This window comes from Thermomyces lanuginosus (assembly GCF_041956635.1).
Source record: "Thermomyces lanuginosus strain ATCC 200065 unplaced genomic scaffold VTN49scaffold_34, whole genome shotgun sequence".
Taxonomy (NCBI): domain Eukaryota; kingdom Fungi; phylum Ascomycota; class Eurotiomycetes; order Eurotiales; family Trichocomaceae; genus Thermomyces; species Thermomyces lanuginosus.
In genome coordinates, this window is record NW_027192368.1 from 107,842 (window position 1) to 127,444 (window position 19,603).

Below are 19,603 nucleotides of genomic sequence, written 5' to 3' on the forward strand. Positions count from 1 at the left end.
GGAAGCTGTTTGCGCTTTTCCGGATTTGGAAAAGCGTTCGATTCTGAGATCAACTGTCATCGCGGTTCCAGGAATGCAGAGACCGCGACAAAAAACAACGCGATGTCGAGAAACTAGCATGTCCTCTCCAGAACGCACGGCGACTCGTGCGTCCCCGCATCCGTTTCACTCTCCGTCTCCATTTTCACGTGCGCGCTACTCCGAGCGCAGCGACCGCATTCTCAATCGCGGCTCCCCTTCCATCTCGAGTCCCGCGTCGAGGAACAACAATGGCGTCCGACCGCGCACCAGCTTCGGTCTGACCAGCACCCTCCGCGGTGCGTTCGAGGCCACCTCGGAGTCCATTTCGATGGACATCAACGGTCACGACGCTAACAGTAGCAACAACGTGCGGAAGTCAACAACACCCAGTCCCAGTCCGCGACCGAGGACCCAACGCAGCCTTGCGATCCCCTCACCCCTGGCCGAAGTCAGAAGCCCGCCGCCGGGGGAGCTGCTCGAAACGTACCGACAAATCAACGGCGCCGATCTGGTAGTGCAGGATCACGATTCGCGCTCGGACTACACCTCGCGTCGCAGCTCGAGGGAGCGGCGTGCAGTGCCGTCGATCAACGGGGACGAAGAGGAATACGGCGCGAATCTCAGCTTTCTGGACGATCTGACCGACGATTCAATGCGCAGAAGATTGGCGGACTACAGGCGGGATGAGGAACGGCTAAAACGCGTCACGGCGAACCAGTCGCCGGTCCTCAGCAGGGGTATTACGTCGAGAGCGGACGGGTTACAGCGTGTTGAGCACGAAGAGCAACCGGTGCAGGCCGCGGAAGATCCGGACGATGGACTCAAACCCCCATTAAATGTGCCGCGGAGTTGGTCCCGGACAAGAAACCATCGAGAGTGGTTGAACAGCATCACCCGCCAGACCCCGCGAGAAAGACGGTTTACAGAACGAGAGCAGCTGAACGCGCGATCGGCTCGATCAAACAGCCCGAACAAAGAAAAAGCTGCAGAGACTAACAGTACGGCACCATCAGGAGCTGCTGTCTCTGAGACACCGGTGAACAGGCCCGTGTCGAGGACGAGCTCGAGAAGCACACATAGAGACTCGCGGGAGCTTCTCCGCAAACTCCATCGCACGGCAAGTCCCAGCCAGAACCGCACACCGGCACAGGCGACCCCGGCGGAGAGGCAGGTTCCGGATAAAACGCCGGTGGTGGTTGGGGCATGGTTCAAGACCCCCATGACCCAACGGCCTGCACCAAAAGTTGAAGATGACCAGACTCCCAGCAAACCGGACCCGAATCCACCCAGAGCTCAACCACCGGAGAATCGCGGTACTACTTGGAGAAGCCTATGGTTTACAAAAAAGACGGAGACAGCTACAGAACCTAAGCCGGAACCCAAGCCAGAGCCTAATGAGGAAAAGCAAAGTATAAAGGTCGAGGAAAAACAATCGCAAATAAAACAAAAGCCACCGCTCGTCCCCCCGAATCTCCCAAAGAGCGCGCTGGAGGCGGTTATTCAGGATGCGAAAAGCAATGGCAGCCCAATCATGAGTGACGACACTATCAACTCGCTGCAAGAAATCATCGATGCCGGGAATAACGAGAGTCTCAAAGATGAAGGTCCCGACACGCTGGACTCGGAACCAGAAAACCTCGACAATGGAACGACAACCCTAGACCGACTGAATAACAAACTTCAAACGATCATCCGCAGCATCCACGACGCGCGCAGCGGGCTGGCCAGCCTCGAGAAGCGCATCTCATCGGCTCCGTCATCCGGAGACGACTCCCAGGTTAGCACAGATGGACGCGTCTACCTCGTCATTCCCATATCATTACTTTGGCGTCGGGACCCAGCCACGCGACGGATACGCCCGACGCACCTCGGCTGGGCGCTTCTCGCGGTAGCGGCGTGGTACGTCACAGAGCGCAGCATGTGCGACGCGTACTGCCACCCGACAGTCGCCGAGGTATGCGACGGGTACTGTCTGCACCCGGACGCACCACGGTTCCCGTTCACGTTACCGACGATGCTCTGGCGGTGGTCACGACTGTCAGCAATCTTATCGCCCCTTGTTACGGTCTTGCTTGCGGTAGTGCGCCTCGTCGCGCAATTACTCGGCCTGTGGGACGGGTACGTCGATGAGGGGGATTTGTCACTCACACCGGATATGCCAATCGGCGCTCCTCCGAGTTCGCGTGGCAGGTTCTATGACCTGTGGCACCGGCAAACCACAAAGGTTTCTACAGCCACTAGCTCAGCTTGGAGTGCGACGGAGTCGACGTCGATGCCCACGGTCCTGCGGAATATTGCTGCAGGTGACCCGGTTGACGACTACGACGACGTCGGCACCATGGACGATGACGAGATTCTATGATTTGCATGCATGGAGTGGGGATCTACCAATGTTTTATTTGTTTGATCTATCGGCTACATTTGGGCGGTTGGTTTCTGGCATGGCTATGGGCTGGGCTGGACTAGGGTTAGGCGTTGTCTTAGCATGTAATATCATATCAATATCAACGAGTTCATTCCATGCATGGATCGAGGATCTTGTAGATTTACGATGGTTGCATGAGCTTTCCATAAAGAATTATTGAGAGTGAACCTGATCCCTCTTCACAAGACAGGACGAGGGCCAACAAGTACTTCATGTAAATTCAATGCCATTGATGGCTCGCCGATAATGGATGAGTCGAGATTTATACAAAAGGTCTCAAGGCCGCCTTAATGGGCCGGTTCATCATAGGTACAAGAAACTAACATATATACAGCGAATCGATGAGTAATGCTTCAAACCAAGAGGTAAGCGGTTAGTTAGCTGCCCGCAGATGCGTCTCCGGTGCCGCCCTCCTTCTCGAATCCAGCACCCGTTGGTACACCACCTCTTCCTCGCCCTTAAGCCCATAGCCAGACGGATCCCGCCGCATCAGAAAATCCTGCACACGCGTCTCGCTGGAGCGGAACTGCTGCGTCTCCGAGCGGTGACGCTGCAGGAGCCGCGCGGACCGGGCATTAGCCTCCTGGACGCGGCGTTCGAGGCTTGCGTTGGACTGTGAGATCCAGGACGCCTGTGCCATGCCGCCGAGGAAGGTCAGCAGTAAGAGGAAGGTGACGAATGTCCGGTGTGAGACGACCTGCTGCTGGTGTGGGGGGTGGTGGCGGGTATAGTACCGCTCCCAGTCCTCCCATGTACTGTTTGCATAAATGATGTCGTCCCTTGGAGGAGGTCTTGAAGGCCGGCGAGGACCCCCCGGTCCCGGGGAACCGGGGTAGTCTGGATGTGAGTACCAGCCTGTCCCATCCCGGTCGTATGCGGCGCGTTTGACTGGGTCTGACAGGATTTCGTGCGCGGCAATGATCAGCCGGTACCGTCGTAGCCGTACCTCGCGCGAAAGCCCCGCGCAGGCTGGGTGCCCATTGCACGGACTATCGGGATGATACAGCTTGACGAGCTCGTAGAACCGCCGCTTCGAGTACGGCGCCGTGCGGTCCAGGCGGAAGATGTCATAGGGTGTGAATGACGGCGTGGTCGGCCACCAGGGCGCGCCATCAGTGGAACTGCTGGACTCGGGATTCCTTGCTTCAGTCGCGTACCGGCGGCATTGTCGTGGCCGTGAGCGGGAGCCGAGGCGGGTCGGCTGATGACCCGAACTAGTACATCCAAGCGAATGAGCTCGTAGGCGCGGGATTCTCGAGCTCAGCGAGCAAAGACAAGTTGGTCTTTTATACATTGCCTCTCTGCCATGGCAGGCTGGCGGCTGCCGATTGGGAACGGGTCGTGGTTTCACTTGCTGCTTACTGTTGAAATGTTCCATCATTCCTCGGCGGCATGACTGACCAAACCCGATGCACGTGACCCGCTGTCTCCTCTAGCCTCTAGAGAGCTCCTAGAGTCGGCTTGAGAAAGCTAAGTCAATTAGCTACGCCATGGCCTCCTCAGACCCAGACTATCGAGACCGAAGACGGCGATCACGGTCTCGAGACCGCTATCGGTCGCGGCACGACCGGCATCGCTACGAAGATGACAGCCGGGAGCGCCATCGACGAAGAAGATCCTACGACCGCGACGACGACAAGTACTACTCCCGCCGCCGGCGAGACCGTTCCGCCAGTGCATCCTCAGAAGAGTATCGAGGAAGACGGCGGAGCCCAGACGATCGTCGACGGCACCACCGAGACCGGGACCGGGAACGACGAAGGCGCGACTCTCGCAGCGGCAGTCCCAGTCGCTCGCCAGATCGTGGGCGCGGACGTGAACGCGCGCCGCTCCCGTCACAACAGGATGCATTCCATTCTCAATCAGATTCCAAGGCAATGCAGAAGAAATCCCCACCGCGCGAGAAAGAAAAACCCAACTTCGCCAACACCGGCGCTCTCGCCGCGGAGACCAACACGGTGACTATACCCGGTGGCGGCGCTGCAGGAACCGCTGCAAAGATTGTGTTGAAATACCATGAACCGCCCGAAGCGCGCAAGCCGCCCGCCAGCGACGACTGGAGGCTGTACGTGTTCAAGGGCGACGACCTGCTCGACACCGTGCGGCTCAGCGATCGCAGCTGCTGGCTAATTGGGCGGGAGAAGCTCGTGGTGGATTTCCCGCTGGAGCATCCGAGCTGCTCGAAGCAGCATGCGGCGATCCAGTTCCGGTACGTCGAGACGCGAGATGAGTTTGGGGAGCGGACGGGAAAAGTGCGTCCGTATCTGATCGATCTGGAGAGCTCGAATGGGTCGGTGGTCAACGATGAGATTATTCCGCCGGCGAGGTATGTCGAGTTGAGGGATAAGGACGTGCTACGGTTTGGGCGGAGCTCGCGCGAGTATGTGGTAATGCTTGCGCGAGATGAGGACACTTAATCAAAAGCCCTTTACTCCCTTATATTGAAATGGACAGTATAATACAGAACTTATATTCAACGCTTCAACTCCTCCGTCTTCTACTTTGCCTGCGATGCCATGTCTCCGGCCTTCTCCTTGGCTTCCGACGCCATCTCCCCGGTTTTCTGTCTCGCCTGGCCCGCGACTTCCTCGGCCTCTCGTGCGGCACGGTCGCTTTTAGAGCCAACCGTCCTCTTAATCGCCTCGGTTGCTTTTTCTAACCACTTGTCAGTTACTTTTCCCAATAATGGAAGGACTCTGGGGTTGAAACGTACCCCCCTTCTCAATACCCTTCACCGCAGCATTTGACACCGTCCGATCGACCTTTTTCAGCGTCTCCTTAGTCACATCGATGGGGCCTTTGCTATACCATGGCGACGTGGAAAATGCCCGTATGCCGATAAGGCTGCGGTTGACTGTAGAATAAGCGGGGCGGAGGGAACGGGTGATTGTCGACGACATGGTTATGGTCTTGGATTGATTGGACTCGATTCGATGAAAAGGGTTCGTCTAGTGATAGATGAGGCTTCGAGAGTTGGGGCTTATGTCTTGACTATATAGACTACCTGTGGATGTGAATTAAATAATAGGAACGGTCGTCCTGCTGCTGGACAGCTTGCGTGGTCGACGTCACTGGAATTTCCTGCTCTGTACATTGTTGGACCTGTTCATGTTCCTTAATGCGGGCATAGATGGGTATGAGACCATGTCATTCTGACGTCGATGCTGCACCATGCTCCACAGTCCAGATTCCCAAGGGCTCGCTTGATGACGTCGGCTGGAAGATTTACTGATCCGATCCCCGTTGCGATTAGGGTTTGTCAATGATAATTTCCGAATTGAGAATATTAAGCATTAATGATACAGTTTCTTTAGCAAAGCAAAAACACCAGTGAAGAAAAAAATCAAGACACCCAAATTCACACCCGTAACCGAAGAACCTCTTTCAGTAATCGCACAAATTCGCACACATCTCCGTGTGAGGTAAATAAAAAAAGGGGTATCGTGAGTCTATTTGTTCTTTTCTCGTCTGCGCCGTCCCTTTTCAAACTCCTTTTTCGCTCCGTTCAATGCAAATCATCTAAAAATGAACAGAAAACAATTTTTAGACTGGATAAGGAGGCTCAATCCCCAGCCCGAGTCTCCCCTCGTCGTCGTCAAATTGCAGATTTCCCGGCTGTGACGGTGCGCTACCGGCGCGGGAGCGCGGTCGGGGTCGAGTCTGCTGCCGGGCGACGACGAGGTTATGGGGATATTCAGCGACGAACTCATCTGGTTCTGGCATCATCACCGTTGCAGACACCGTGGGTGGCCGCAGCGGCTGTGATGGTCGCATCATTGTCGGCTGAGGAGAATGTCTGGGCGTGGGCGGCCGGGACGGTTGCTGCTGAAGGTGTTGAGGATAGTACATTTCCCACGGCGGCCGCTCTTGACGCTGCGTCCAGTCTTCGACTCGCTGCCGTGCTTGATCAATGTCCACTTCGTGCCCGCCAAAGTGGATCCACTGCTGGGCGGGGTCCTGCCCGCTGCCCGAAGAGTTGGTGCGTCGGTGCCTGCGGCGTTCCGGTGGTGGTCCTGCGTACCCGTAGGCAGACTGGTATCCAGGCATCGGAATCGGGACCGGTTGGGAGGTGGCATGCATTGGCTCCGTGAATGCCGATTCTGCCGACTGCCTCGACGTGTCTCTCGACATGGGCGTGGGCAGCGGCTCAGACGAGTAGCCAGGTGGAGGCGAGGTGCCTGGCATGATGGCCGACGGATGTCCCGCGGCAGCGCTGTCCTGTATTGGCTGCGGTCCGGGCAACAGCAGGGATGAGTTCACCTGCTGTGGTATTCCGAGGAGATTCCGTCGTCGAGTTGTGGCCGGTCGAGGAGCGGTGTCATGCAACGATCCCGTTCCCTGGACACGGACCGGGATTGAAGTCCCATGGCGCGAGTGAGATCGAGACCCCGGCGCCGATTGCACATGCTCCGGTGCAGATGGATGCTCCGGCCCCAGCGCAGGATCGCTGCGACTTCCGAGGTTCATCTGCTGTGTCGGCACCTCTACGGACAACGACAACTGGGCACCACTGCTGGACTGGCTGCTCCGTGTGTCGGGTGTCCGCTGCTCCTGAGCGAATTCCACCGGCAGGCTCGACGGCCGCACCTGGTTTGTTACAGAAGACGTCGTTGAGCTTGTTTGAGTCCGTATAGGCAATTTCGCTGCGATGGCGGCCCACGTCGGTCGATTCTCTTGATCCGCTTTCGTCTGGCTTTCTCGAGGAGGAGGAGATTGCACAAATTGAGCCAGACTTGTTCGCGCATCTTTGACACTGCTCTTCGAACTTTTATCGCCCTTGTCCGACGGAGAGCTGATTGAACCTTCTCCGCTGACTGATGAAAGCCTGGTCAGCGCTGAGGCCCGTCGGAACGGGATACGCAGCCGATCGAACCGGCCTCGCTTCCTCCTTTCGGGCGATGGCTTCTGGGGTGACCTCTCGGGGGGTTGACTCCAGGACTTGATCTTTTTCTTCTTATGCTCGACGGGCGTCCATCCAGAAGAGCCGTCAGTCTCAACGCCGTCATCCTGTGCACCGATGACCGGAGTTTCCGTAGCCTGACTGACATGTGAGGGGTTAGGCGAAGGCTGGTAACTCGGTGTTCCTCTCTGTTCACTGTCCGTCGTGTCGTCTCGGCTCTCTGTTCCCGGACGGAAAATGTGCGGGGGAAAGAGCCCAAGACGCATGTGGTTCCGTTGCTCGGTCACAGTGGTCTCCAACGGCGAGTCGATCGACTGGGTCTTGTCCTCATCGTCTTCGGACGTGGGCGAACGCAAGTGCTCGTTGTCCTCAAACGACGACGACGGGCCAGAGGACGAGCTGCTGGTTCGGTCAAATATGGATCTCCCATACACCCCGTTCTCGTGCGATGTGCTGGGCGAGAGTTTGGCAATCTCATCTTTGATGTTCATGATCGCCTGGCGGAGCAGTTTTCTCGCTTCGCGAACCACTGGTGGCTGCAGGTCGGCCTTCTTGAAGTGGGTCATGATTCGCTGGGCATGCGTCTCGTACTCTCGAATGTCCTTTGCGAACGCCGACGGACCGGAGTACTGATCCATCTTGCATCGAGCAATCTCCCACGATTTGCAGAGCACACTCGTTGCCACAACCAACCACGAAGTGTAGAAGCTGGCGTCTTGCGGATGCCGCGTTGTTTTTGTTTCTCGGTCCATGATCTTAAGCTCGTCGCGACAGAACCCTTGGACGACACTGTGGATCTTGATCATGTCAACGGTGCTCTGGTACACGATCGACGACTTCTGGCTATCGCCCGCAATCGACCCAAACGACTCGACTGCCCCGTTCTCCCCATTCGGTTTGGGAGACGAACCGTTGAACGAGACCGTGGACTCGGAGTCAGTCGGGTAGGGATCAGACACTCGCTCAATGAGCCCGTACTGGATCAGAATCCCAAGGGTAGTGTCCATGTCGCCGTGCTCTCCGGGACGGGAGCTCGTCATAACATCCACCTGAAAGGCCTCCAGCGCACTTCGACCCCAAGCGATCATGCCAACGGGAACATGATGACCGAAGAAGGCCAGCAGGTTGATCATGTTGAGTGCCGCAAAGTGTTGCCGGTCGTGGAGATCACGCATAATTTCGAGGAACGGCTCGGCCAATCTCTGATCAATATGGGAACTGACCCTGTACTTCTCCAGGGGTCTCCCAGTGGCACTCAACCGACGACTGATTGCATGGATCGCCAGCGGGAGACCCTGGTAGTGTTCGACGATCTCCGTGGCTTTTTTGATCTGCTCCGCGGTCGGTTTCTTGATGCCGAGAGTTTTGAACAGCAGCTGCCGACCTTCATCGACCTTGAGTTGCCGCACCGTCAGACAGTACGGCTCGAACAGTCGCTGCTTCCGCGCCAGAGTCCGGTCGACGGAGGTGTATATGATCGAGCTCCTCTTGCTGAACGGGAGATACCGCTTGAAATAGGTAATTTCCCGGTCATCGTCGAAGCTGAGGCCGTCATATACCAACAGCCACTCTTCGCGGTTCTCGAACCACCGACGGACCTCGTCCACGAGCGCTTCGGAGTCGTTCCAGGCATAGTCATTGGGCTCTAGGCCAGCAGTGAGCGCTGCCGCCTGGGCCACTTCCAAGTAGCACTTGTCCATGGTTTCTTTCGATTTGGCGTCGATCCAGAAGATGCCGCCAGGGAATTCTCTGCGATACCGGTGGACGTACTCGCGCGCGAGGTGCGACTTTCCGGATCCCGGCACCCCGCAGATCAGAACTGCTGCCACTCGATCCGCACGCTTCTTGACTTTGAAAGCTCGGTCATGCAGCTCGGTCATCTCTTTCTCCATGCCAACGAAAATCGCGTTCGGATGGAAGCCAGGCGGCACCACAAACATGGGCCGTCGGTACGTCGGTAGCGATTCTACGCTGCGTGTAAGGAGATTTGAGGCTCCGTTCGATCCATTTTGCGATGGCGCCGGTAGAAGTGGTACGGAGTTACCTACAGAACAAGAGCGATCAGCACTTGATTCGAAATAACAAACCATGGGTGTTGATTGTTTCTCATCAGGGAATTCCGCGCAACGACTTAACGATACATGGAACACTCAATGATGTTTGGGTACATGGGATATGTCGTTTGTTTCGGGTTCAACAATCTCATATGCCTGCAGTGTGATGGAAGAATTGGACTGGGGAAGGAGACGATGTGCCATACCCATCCGATCACCATGCGCCACTGGAGCATCCTCTACGGAATCATCATCCACAGCTGTGTCAGTCAGCACGACCATTCTTCACTCAAAAAGAGAAGCGAGAATAAGTCATTCCCGCCGATGACTCACTACCCATGAGTTCCTGGGCCTTGACGCGACGCTGGATGTCGGCGAGCTTTTTCTCCTCGGCCCATCTGCCTGCAATGGTGGACGGCGCATCTCGCGAATAGCGAACGATGGCTTCCGCGACAGCTTCAAAACCGGGGGAGTTTTCGTCATCAAACTTGACCATGCTGCTGTGATCGGCCTCGATGCCCCGGCGTTCAGCCCCCTCGATATCCGGAGCCGCCGAGGACTCGTCGACGATGATTTCTCGCGTGCCCTTCAGATCCAGCGGCTTGGTTTCGTGGAAGAAGTACACGTGGAACCGGCTGAACGTGTCATTGAACAGGCGGTTGATGTTCAGCAGCGTTTCGTTCCGAGTCGCAAGCGCCTGAACTAGTTGCGGCGACGAGTCGAGGAACTTCCTGGGTAACACCGCGCTGCAGATTTTCTGCAACAGTAACCCCCATTTTGCCAGGTCCGAGCCGTTGTGCGGCGTCCCCATGAACAAGATACCGTAGGTGGAGACGTAGATGGACCGCAAATGGCGGATCCTCTCATTCTCGACGCTTCGGCAGTGGATCATGCATCGCTTGACAACAAGACCGCCAAGGGAATGGCAAACGAAAATGATAGGGCGCTCGAGACAGCGGCGCAACTTCAACGAATCAGTTTCTTTCATTTGCAAGTTCATCGATAATGAGATTCCACTCACGCTTCTGTTCGCATACAGATCGCTCGCAAGAGTCTCGGCATGATGAATAATGTGATCTTTCGACGCTCCGTCGGTAAACGCAGTTACATTCGCATTGTACCCATACGTCAGGACGCGAACGCGGAGGTCGTCGAGGAACTGCGGAAGTAGATCGGCCGGCCAGAAGACGCCATTCTTGCTTGTCCAGGTCTTCTGCGGATGGCCGTTCAGCCCGTGAACAAACACGACACTAAGAACACATCAGCACTAGCCAACTAGGCTCTTACGAACAACATACTCTACTAGAGGTGGCCTTTCCGGCGAGGAGTAGATCTCCGTCAATCCAAACTCCTTCACAGTGGGAGCCATGGCGGATCAGAGACGGAGATCATCCGTGAGAGAGAGGAAAGAATGAGTGATGTGAAAAGAAAAAAAAAAAAATGAAGTGCACGGCGAGCGAGAATAAAAGCCGTCTCCGAGAGAACTGACTGATAAAACGGAGCCATCGTGCGACGGTAACTGCCCTGCTGACTACTGGACGTGCCCGGCTGAGCCGCAGGTGAGTTTCACGCATAATAGGCCAGAGCTACTTTGGGGGAGGGGGGCGTGCATGGAGGGCGGCAGCGGCTGGGGCAGGGCCGGCAGGGGTGTGCCCGTCCCCAGATCTGCAGATCATTGGAGCATTTCCGAATAACCTAACCTATATTGTTGGCTGCTGAGTCATGGATGGAGATATGGGCGGGTGATCTGTGCCCTAAGCCCTGCACTACGCCTGGACAGGAATAGTGTAGTCAGAGAGAAGAATGGGAACATTATCCGTGCGCTCCAAAAGGTCCCTTGAGTCGTAGCTCTCCTCCATTTTGCGGCATCATCTCGGCAGCTTGCAGGGTTGAGCGATGCTCTGAGAACCGGTGAGAGTGTGCCCACCATGATCGCACTGGCGATGCCATCCGTGGCAATTCGTATTGAGCTATAAAAAAAGGCTGCGGTTGCCCGGCACACCAATAACTACACACGTGACGCGCAGAGAAGGGCACTCAGTGGAACAAGTCTCAAGTCATCAGGGAGGACGGAAAGGCAGGGCTATGCCTTCAGATGACCAGAAATCATCACGTGTCGATGATGTGATTCGTGGGTTGATGGCAAGATGGATGGAATTTCATCATAGAAATTTCCTAGCAGTCTGCATGGAGTACTTCGGAGACGAATGGGAACTATTCCTCAATACCCCTGCAGAATGATCCATCTATAGTACAGTACTGGAGGGAGGGTCTAGGCAGTAGAATCCAGAACTCCCCGGATGAGTGCCAGAATGAATACTATATGGTACAATAATAGCACCAATGTCCGAACCGTTGCCAGAACCCCGGTTCGTCCACCGCACAGGACCAATGCAGGAACCGTCCTAGACGCCCACTAAGGGTTCAGCTCTACCGTCCTCGGAACATCGGTTTTCGTTTCTCCGCAAACGCCTGCAGGGCTTCCAGGCGATCCTCCGTATTGATGACACCATCATAGGCCGCATTTTCAGCCGCCTCACCCTGGTGGAACTGCCGCACCGCCCGCAGCGCCTGCTTGATGGCAATCGGCCCGCCCTCCGAGATGTCCAGTGCCAACTTGATGCTTTCTTGTAAAACCTTGTTGCGGCCGCCCGGATCCTTCGACTCCTCTTCCGGCGTGACTTCAACGAGCCGGTTGCAGAGACCAAGAAAGTACGCCTCCGGGGCGGACACGCGACGCCCGGTGAGGATCAGATCCAGCGCGCGACTCTCGCCGATCAGCCTGGGCAGCCGATATGTGCCACCAGCACCCGGGATGATCGCCAGTCGGGTTTCCGGCAGACCCACAATGCTCGACGAACCGAAGACGCGCAGTTGCGTGCACAGGGCGAGCTCCAGCCCGCCTCCGAGGGCCATGGATGAGACGGCAGAGATGGTCGGGATAGGCAGCGCATCAAGTTTCGCAAAGGTGCTCCGCAGCTTACTCAAAAAGGCAGCCGTCCTGCAAAGAGCGTACTGGTAAGTTGGAGGCCGTTTAGTCAAGGCGCGCACAGTCACACGTACTCATCCTTGGTCATCTCCCTACGTTCCTTCAGATCCGCGCCCGCGCAGAACGCTTCATTGATATTGCTCCCAATCACCAACGCGCGTGTCGGCCCATTCCCCTCCTCCGCGGCAATCGAATCCACGTGAAATCGGAGCGCATTCAGCAACGACTTGGAGATTGCATTGCGCGCCTCCGGTCGGTTCAGCAGGAGCACACGAACGTATCCTGAGCCGGGAGCCGGGATCTGCTGAATCTTAATCACTCCGGCATCCGCACTGGTGCCGACGGTGACGCTGGTGCGGATCAGCAGTCTACGGTTCGGAATTGAAGCCAATTGTGGTCGTGAGCTACCGCCGGCCCGCACCGCAGTGGCCACGGGGCCGGAGGAGATCCCCGAGCGCCACATCGCAGACTCTCCAGGGAATAGTCGCATTATGCAGCTCCTGGACTTGGTGGACGTAACCGAATCGGAGAGAGTCTGCTTGGAATTGAGGGTGAGGAATGGGTTGTTGGAACCCTTCGGTTGATGATCTCCGCTTCTACGATATTACGTAATCCAAGATAAGCATGCGGGGGAATGGGCCCACTTGTTTCCGCGTCTGGCCGACCGGAATTATCTGAGGCTAAGTTTATTTGGCTAGTCGTGGGAAGCTTAATCGTAACTTCCGATCAATCTTCCAGTGCCTTGCTGCCTGAGGCCGACAAGGCTCATCGAATGTCCATGAAGAGCTCCAGCGGACCCAATTACATATCCTACATTGTTTGGAACTCTATATATACAAGCCAATAATCGTATAGTGCACGTTTTGACTCTATCGTAAGCAGAATCATCAATCCCGGTCCAGCAGATAATCCCAAACCTCCTCGTCTGTCGGCCAAGGACCCCAGTAGCCCACTTCCTCGATGATGTTGTAGGCTTCGTCGATGTAGGGATCTTCCGAGCAGACAACGTCGTTCTCTTGCGCTCCCGAGCGCTGGGACTCGGCTGGCGTTGGCGGCTCGGAAGGCATGCCCCCGCCCTGCTCGCCTGCTGTCCAGATTTGGTCCAGCCGTTGCGCACCATCGTTAAGCGCGCGGTGATGGCGCCATAACCCTTCGAGCCCAATGCGGATAGCAATCATGGCGCGCCTCACTTGCCGCTCGCCATTGGCGTACTCGTCGGCTCGTTCCTTGAGCACCTTCGCGTGGACCCTCATCCATCGCAGGAGCTTGATGATGCTATCGCGATCTCCCGCCGCGCCGAGAGCTCGAATGAACGAGTGCAGAACGGCCGGATCAGGGACTTGCAACATCTGCTCCGCAGCAGACTCGGTGAGCCGGGAATCATCCGCTGCGTTCCCGACATGATCTCCTCTGGATGTGGACGTTCGGAACACAGGCTGCGGAAGGACAAGGCGATCGAAGTGTTCCTTGAGATGCTGCAATCCATCCTTTACCCAGTGGTCAAAAGATTGTGGCACTTGCACTGGGTTGGAGATGTCCAACGAAGAATTCCGGCGCTGAGCGTCGCGAATCATCTGCCATGCTTCCTCCGCCGCGGTTGGATCTCGAGCTCCTGCAATCGTGGCTAGGCAGAATGCCCTGCACATGATCTGCAAACCAGGCATTCCAGGCTCCACTTCCAGGTCGGCCATCCACCGCTGAACTTGGACAAGTTCGTACCATGCCAGGAATCGCTGCACGCTCAGTTTCAGGCGCCGATTCTTCGGATGCATCAATCTGGGCAGGCTCAGAGCTCGCATCAGCTCCAGCCACACGGATGCTCGGCGCGGTCTAAGAGTCCTCAGCAGTTGCACTGCGTGGCTTAAGGCGCGAGGGTGAGGAACTTCGCCGGGGAAGGTTGGCAAGTGAGGGCATTCAAACAAAGTTGTCTGCGGACGCTGGAGATGGGGATTGGGCAAAGCGATGGGGTAAAGATCCGCCAAGGGTACTCTGTAGCCGGCATCATTTAGGGTATCGAAAGTCGCAAAGGAGCATAGGAATTTGATAAAAGCACGGAACAGCTGCGGGCTGATGGTCGTGCTGATGATGTACATGGCCACTGCATCGTATTTGTCTGGCCACAGCGTACATAGGGCCTTGATCTGATGCTCGCCTAGCATGCTCGGAGATAGGTACCTAAGGCCTGACTGAAACTGCGAGCAGTTACTAAGCAACAACGCGACAAACTTCTGGCTCCGTCGTATCCCTTGCCTGTCCATCTCCTTCAGCAGATCTTCCAGAGATGGTGGGTCGGCCCGGACGTAAATCACGTCGCGTGCCGAGGCAGGCTCTGGGAAAACTTCCGGGCCGTCACCGGGAAGGGACCGAGTGTTATTGTCAAAGTCCCTTTCCATAGCAACCCGTCGAAATACCAACTTCTCAGCCAACGCCTCGTACACAGCATGCGACGGCGGATTGCCCGCATCTTGATAGGAAAGGAAACAAGCCCATGCCTCTCGTAAAGTACGGGTTGCGCGAATCCGGGCCGCCCAAGTCACTGGTTCATTCGGATTCTCTTCCGGTGGCTTCTCTTCGCCTTCTAATAGACTCGGCAACGCTGCTAGGCTTCGTGTCTGAATTGTCGGGCTACCGTCGGTGTCCCACCCGGCCAACACGGCCGCCGTCTTGTCCCACATGGTGAAGGAGTACCCTGCTTCTCTCATCTGTGCCAAGACCTGCATGGCACGGCTCCTCATGCCTTCAGTCCCCCGATCGGCATCGATTCCTAGACGATTCTCTTTCCACGGAGGCCACGACGGAGCTTTATAGCTGGCAAACTCCTTCTCTGCATCGGTCTTTTTGTGCGCAAGCTGAACTGCAACCACGGCCTGGTAGCCACGGCGACTCACCGGGAGCACTGGTTGGTGGTTTGCCATCACCTTGAGGAGTTCAAACTGCGCCCGCTGTTGGATTGAAGCAGATACAAACGGACTGTATTTTGACGGAATGGCCAGCGCCTGCAGACACGAGTTGAAGAGCTCCGCCCGTAGTGACTCAAGACTGCCATTGTCGTCCTTTTTGCGTCGCTCCGGTGAGAGCACCTTCGTGAGAAATATTGAGAACGCCTTCGCGATCGTCAATTGGGCTGCGGGCCACAGCTCACGAGCATGGTGGAGTAACAGCTCGACGAGGAACATTGCCCGATCACCACGAATCGGATTCGGCATCGGTGACGATGGTGCTGCAGGGTCATAGTCTGCCAAGTTTGCATGCAAAAGCGTATGGAGAGGCGGGAGAGGCTGCTGAGTAAGGATAGATGTCGAATATACGAGCAGGAGCCGGAATGCCTTCACATCAAGATGCTCTCGGCGCAAGAGAATAGTCGTTATGAAGAATGGAATTCGTTTCGATATATTCTCATTACGAGCCGCGTGATAATGATGCAGAATGACAAGTCGCAGAGCCGCTTGGTAGGTCTTTTCAGCTTTGAGGATCCATGCCCAGGACACGACATCCTCCACGCGGTAACCAGATGCGGAGAGGTATTCCAAGGCCGGCGCATCGAAGACGTCCCGTATCATGGCTTCCAGTCTGGCATGATAACGAGAGTCTTGATGCTCCGATAAACGATAGCTCGACACATACGGGTCCAATCTGGCAATGTAGGCAGCTAATATGATCTGGGCAGAAAGTCGTCGCTGAAACGGTTTTTTCTGTTTTGGCGGCCGGTATCCTGTCGATGGATACTGCTTGCGAAGCATCGCTAGGACAGTCTGTGATGGTGCCATTTCTTTTCCGAGTTTGGTGTGTGTGGTGTCCCGCGAATTGATCGCCATATACGCTAGGTAGTCAGAGAACCTCTTTTGCCGTATTGATGTGGGCTTCTCTGACGATCGCTGGGCAGACGCCCAGTCAGAGGTATCGTGCCCGGCTTCCGCTCCATGATGTCCGGCCAGGCGCTCGCGCTCACATGAAGCAGCACTGGTCAATACGAACCTAGATCGCCCTAGGGCTACTCGCCGCCGGTCAAAGCTAATGCATGAATCCTTTGAAGCCAATGAAGCCTGTCAATATCAGCTGAAACTTTTGTAGTCGAAAGTGAGGCAACTAACCAGATGTCGACCCCCCGGGAGCGATTGCGGGCTCAAGAATGCCCGTACCCTCGAGTGGCACGTGGCATTATGGAAGACCGATGACATCCATGGAATTCCGACGGCGGAAGCTGCTAAAGAAACGTTGTCAGACGCGAATGCAGATCTCGAAGTTTTGATCGGCTGCCGCGAAAAAGGAGAATTACCATCTGTATTCTTGTTACCAGATGGGGACTGTATCGACCAATCGAGATAGTCGATTCTCTTCAAAAAGGAAACGTAGTTACAATAAAATCACGTGAGTTTACGCCAGGTTTTTCAGGCTAAACCGTTTTTGTCATCCCGCTGCCAGAAATCAAAACCCCTTTGCTGCGACCCAGCAGGACCTCACGGAGATCTTTCTGTGAAATTTGGCAGTTTTCTGCCGTTTCGATTCTGCAATATCCTGAGGGCCCCGTGCATATTTTTGCGCCCGCGCCAGAGGTGTCGCGGGGCTCAAGTCCGTCCGAGGGCGCCGAGCCCAGCAGCGTCTTTGCGAATCCCGACCTCCAAGACCGCGCCGGCTTCGCATCCTACGAGTAGTCCCGCGTCGCCGACTCTGCTCGATCGGACCGCGTTTCCCGGCCACCGTCGTCGTCAAATCCGCGCATCTTCGACGATCACGTTGCACCGCGGTGATCGCGTTGTTCCCGCGATATATCCATCGAATTGAGGCGTCTGCGAAGTTTGTAAACAGCGGGAATTCGAGCCTTCAGCGGGTCCGGAAGCGTTCGGTGCCGTGGAATGGCCAGTAGCGACGGAGGAACCGCGGTCGCCATGCCCAGCGCGAACGGCGAGCTGCACGCGTCCTCCGGCGATCAGTCGGCTCCTCTGGCGCCTGCAAAGCGAAAGCGTGCATCGTCGACAGAGGATCCGCAGACAAGCCATGTTTCGGACGCTGCGGCTGGACAAGAAACTGATGAACTGGGACAGGCTTTGCGGTATATCCTTCAAATTTTGGCAAGGTAAGTCGCCTCTGGTTCGTCTCGCTAATAGGACCTGTGCCGATAATTTGTGGCAGGGACGACGAAGATCTGCACGTGTTTACCACGCCTCTTGGGCTGTCCTCGCCTTCAAAACCCCGTAACAAGCGAGCCAAGCTAGCAGATGGCGAAAAGCCTACGACCATCGAAACGTCGGTGGCTTCCGGTCGTTATACGTCTCTTGCCGAATTCCGGGATGACGTGGAAAGAGCGGCGACGACTGTCCTGGAACAGCGACAGTCGGCTCGTCGAACGGGACAACAGAACGAGATTGTGGGCCGCATTGTTGCGTTCAAGAAGCGTGTAGAGGACCTTGTCCTGCGAGCGTCGACTCAGATCTCGTCCAAGGTCAAGTCGGAGGCTGAGGAGGAGACCGGAGTGTCTAACAATGCCGCTACTCTCTCAACTGGTCGTGAGGACAAGCGCGTCCTGACCCTATTCGGCAATCCGTCAAATCCGAGACAACTGTTTTCCAGTTTACAACAGCCCACAAAAGTGCCAACATCAGAGGGACGTCTGCAAGAAGCAGAGTTTCCCGAAGATAAGCTGCCCAACGGGATCACGGCTGTCAAGGCAGTGCCATACAATCTTGAGATGGACGAGCGGCCCGTCAGGACCTTTGGTGAAGTGTTTGCCCCTCGTCCGAACCTGCCGCAACTGGAGCCACCGCGGCGTGCCGAGTCCTGGGCGAGAGACCTTTCGACGATGTGGATCGATGCATTTGACGCTGCCACAAATCTCAGAGCAGTGCTGGGTGAAAAGCACAACTACACGTTCACGCCCGTTCCTACCGTTCACTGGCTGCAATACGGAGGCGCGGCATTGACACCGGGCCACTGGAGTCAACGAGAGAAACGTGCGGCTGCCAATGTTGCGAATGCAAGTGAGCGGTCGCGTCTGCAAAGCGATCACTACAACGCGGAGGACGATCTGGCATTGATCCAGAGCGCTTACTCATCTTTTGCACCATCGTACGACAGTTCGAATGCCACCATTCCAGTAAGCGACAAGAACATGGCATGGTGGCGACGAAAAGGAGCAAGACGGTTCAATCTCATCTTGTCCCTTCACCAAGGGGCCACTGCCGAGAAAGAGGAGGAGGGACAGCTTGAAACATTAGACGAGAGCACGTTGGAGGAGACTGTCAAGTCGTTCAATCCGGACGACTTTGCCGAGAGCATCCCAGCCAGTAACGCCGAGAAGGAGCCCGAGCCCATCGACCCGCAGTCCAAAGAGGTGGATGAGATGCTCTCCGACATCACGGAGCTATTGGAGACGCTCAACTCGTACCGGCAAGCACGTATTCTCAACGCACTGCCCAGTGCCAAGTCCAGCGCGGATGTAGATAGCCTCGACACTCCATCCGCAGCAGAGCGTGCCGTCTATGAGACCCTCCGGTCGAGCTTAGCGGCCATCATCTCCACCCTGCCGCCGTACGCCGTCGCGAAGCTGAACGGCGACCAGCTGGCCGACCTGAACATAAGCAAGAAGATCCTAATGGAGACACCCGCGTACAACGGCACGATGGAGGATGACGACTGGACGAATCTACAAAAGCGCCTGGCAGCGGTCACGCCTCGGGCGGGAGCCTACCAGCCATCGCCAGCGTACAATCCCCGCGCCATGTACCCGTCCAACTCGCGCGGGGCGCCGCAACCACCACCGCCAAATACTCCAGGTGCGCAGGGCTACTTTGCAGGCCGGCATCACCCATCTACTCCTGCGGCGGCACCGTACACGCCGGGGACGCCGGCCGCCGTTCCGCAGCCGAACTACGCCGGTGCTCGGGCCCAGGCAACCCCGTCGCCACGACCGGGCCACGTCCCTGCACCCGCTACATACGCGCCGAATTCCCCGTACAACGCGCGGCCTCCATCGAATGGATTCCCGGCGCCACCGTACGGTGGTGCGCAGAAGGGTCCTGCAGGGCCAATGCCGGGGTCACCACAGGTTTACGCCCCGCGTCAGGGACAGCCGCAGCCACAGCCGGGGTACCAGCCAGGCAGGGTTATGTAATCTGATCGACTTGGGTCACAAATGATTTCAGCTAGATGGGAGCCTCGTATCATGCGATCGATGCCAAAAGCGCGCCGCGTGCTACATCCTTCGCCGGACGGCCACA

General features: G+C 56.5%; 8 protein-coding genes across 8 annotated transcripts; 3 read left to right on the forward strand and 5 right to left on the reverse strand.

The window, feature by feature from the left end:
- Positions 1-118: 118 nt before the first annotated feature.
- On the forward strand, positions 119-2,383 carry VTN49DRAFT_5329 (uncharacterized protein; the record flags this gene model as incomplete). Its single annotated transcript, XM_069413374.1, has 1 exon — positions 119-2,383. One exon carries the CDS (start codon positions 119-121, stop codon positions 2,381-2,383), a length of 2,265 nt encoding a protein of 754 aa, XP_069266564.1.
- Positions 2,384-2,819: 436 nt separating this feature from the next.
- VTN49DRAFT_5330 (uncharacterized protein) lies at positions 2,820-3,827 on the reverse strand (the record flags this gene model as incomplete). Its single annotated transcript, XM_069413376.1, has 1 exon — positions 2,820-3,827. The coding sequence occupies one exon, from the start codon at positions 3,825-3,827 to the stop codon at positions 2,820-2,822; it is 1,008 nt and encodes a 335-aa protein (XP_069266565.1).
- A 109-nt stretch (positions 3,828-3,936) lies between these two features.
- On the forward strand, positions 3,937-4,863 carry VTN49DRAFT_5331 (uncharacterized protein; the record flags this gene model as incomplete). The annotated part of the gene is made up of 1 exon (XM_069413377.1): positions 3,937-4,863. The coding sequence occupies one exon, from the start codon at positions 3,937-3,939 to the stop codon at positions 4,861-4,863; it is 927 nt and encodes a 308-aa protein (XP_069266566.1).
- Positions 4,864-4,943: 80 nt separating this feature from the next.
- VTN49DRAFT_5332 (uncharacterized protein) lies at positions 4,944-5,346 on the reverse strand (the record flags this gene model as incomplete). The annotated part of the gene is made up of 2 exons (XM_069413378.1): positions 4,944-5,101; positions 5,160-5,346. 2 exons carry the CDS (start codon positions 5,344-5,346, stop codon positions 4,944-4,946), a joined length of 345 nt encoding a protein of 114 aa, XP_069266567.1.
- A 643-nt stretch (positions 5,347-5,989) lies between these two features.
- On the reverse strand, positions 5,990-10,769 carry VTN49DRAFT_5333 (uncharacterized protein; the record flags this gene model as incomplete). The annotated part of the gene is made up of 5 exons (XM_069413379.1): positions 5,990-9,390; positions 9,607-9,660; positions 9,734-10,364; positions 10,422-10,650; positions 10,699-10,769. The coding sequence occupies 5 exons, from the start codon at positions 10,767-10,769 to the stop codon at positions 5,990-5,992; spliced, it is 4,386 nt and encodes a 1,461-aa protein (XP_069266568.1).
- A 1,061-nt stretch (positions 10,770-11,830) lies between these two features.
- On the reverse strand, positions 11,831-12,879 carry VTN49DRAFT_5334 (uncharacterized protein; the record flags this gene model as incomplete). Its single annotated transcript, XM_069413380.1, has 2 exons — positions 11,831-12,401; positions 12,464-12,879. 2 exons carry the CDS (start codon positions 12,877-12,879, stop codon positions 11,831-11,833), a joined length of 987 nt encoding a protein of 328 aa, XP_069266569.1.
- A 397-nt stretch (positions 12,880-13,276) lies between these two features.
- On the reverse strand, positions 13,277-16,567 carry VTN49DRAFT_5335 (uncharacterized protein; the record flags this gene model as incomplete). The annotated part of the gene is made up of 2 exons (XM_069413381.1): positions 13,277-16,432; positions 16,481-16,567. The coding sequence occupies 2 exons, from the start codon at positions 16,565-16,567 to the stop codon at positions 13,277-13,279; spliced, it is 3,243 nt and encodes a 1,080-aa protein (XP_069266570.1).
- Positions 16,568-17,275: 708 nt separating this feature from the next.
- Positions 17,276-19,497, forward strand: VTN49DRAFT_5336 (uncharacterized protein; the record flags this gene model as incomplete). The annotated part of the gene is made up of 2 exons (XM_069413382.1): positions 17,276-17,463; positions 17,520-19,497. The coding sequence occupies 2 exons, from the start codon at positions 17,276-17,278 to the stop codon at positions 19,495-19,497; spliced, it is 2,166 nt and encodes a 721-aa protein (XP_069266571.1).
- Positions 19,498-19,603: the final 106 nt, after the last annotated feature.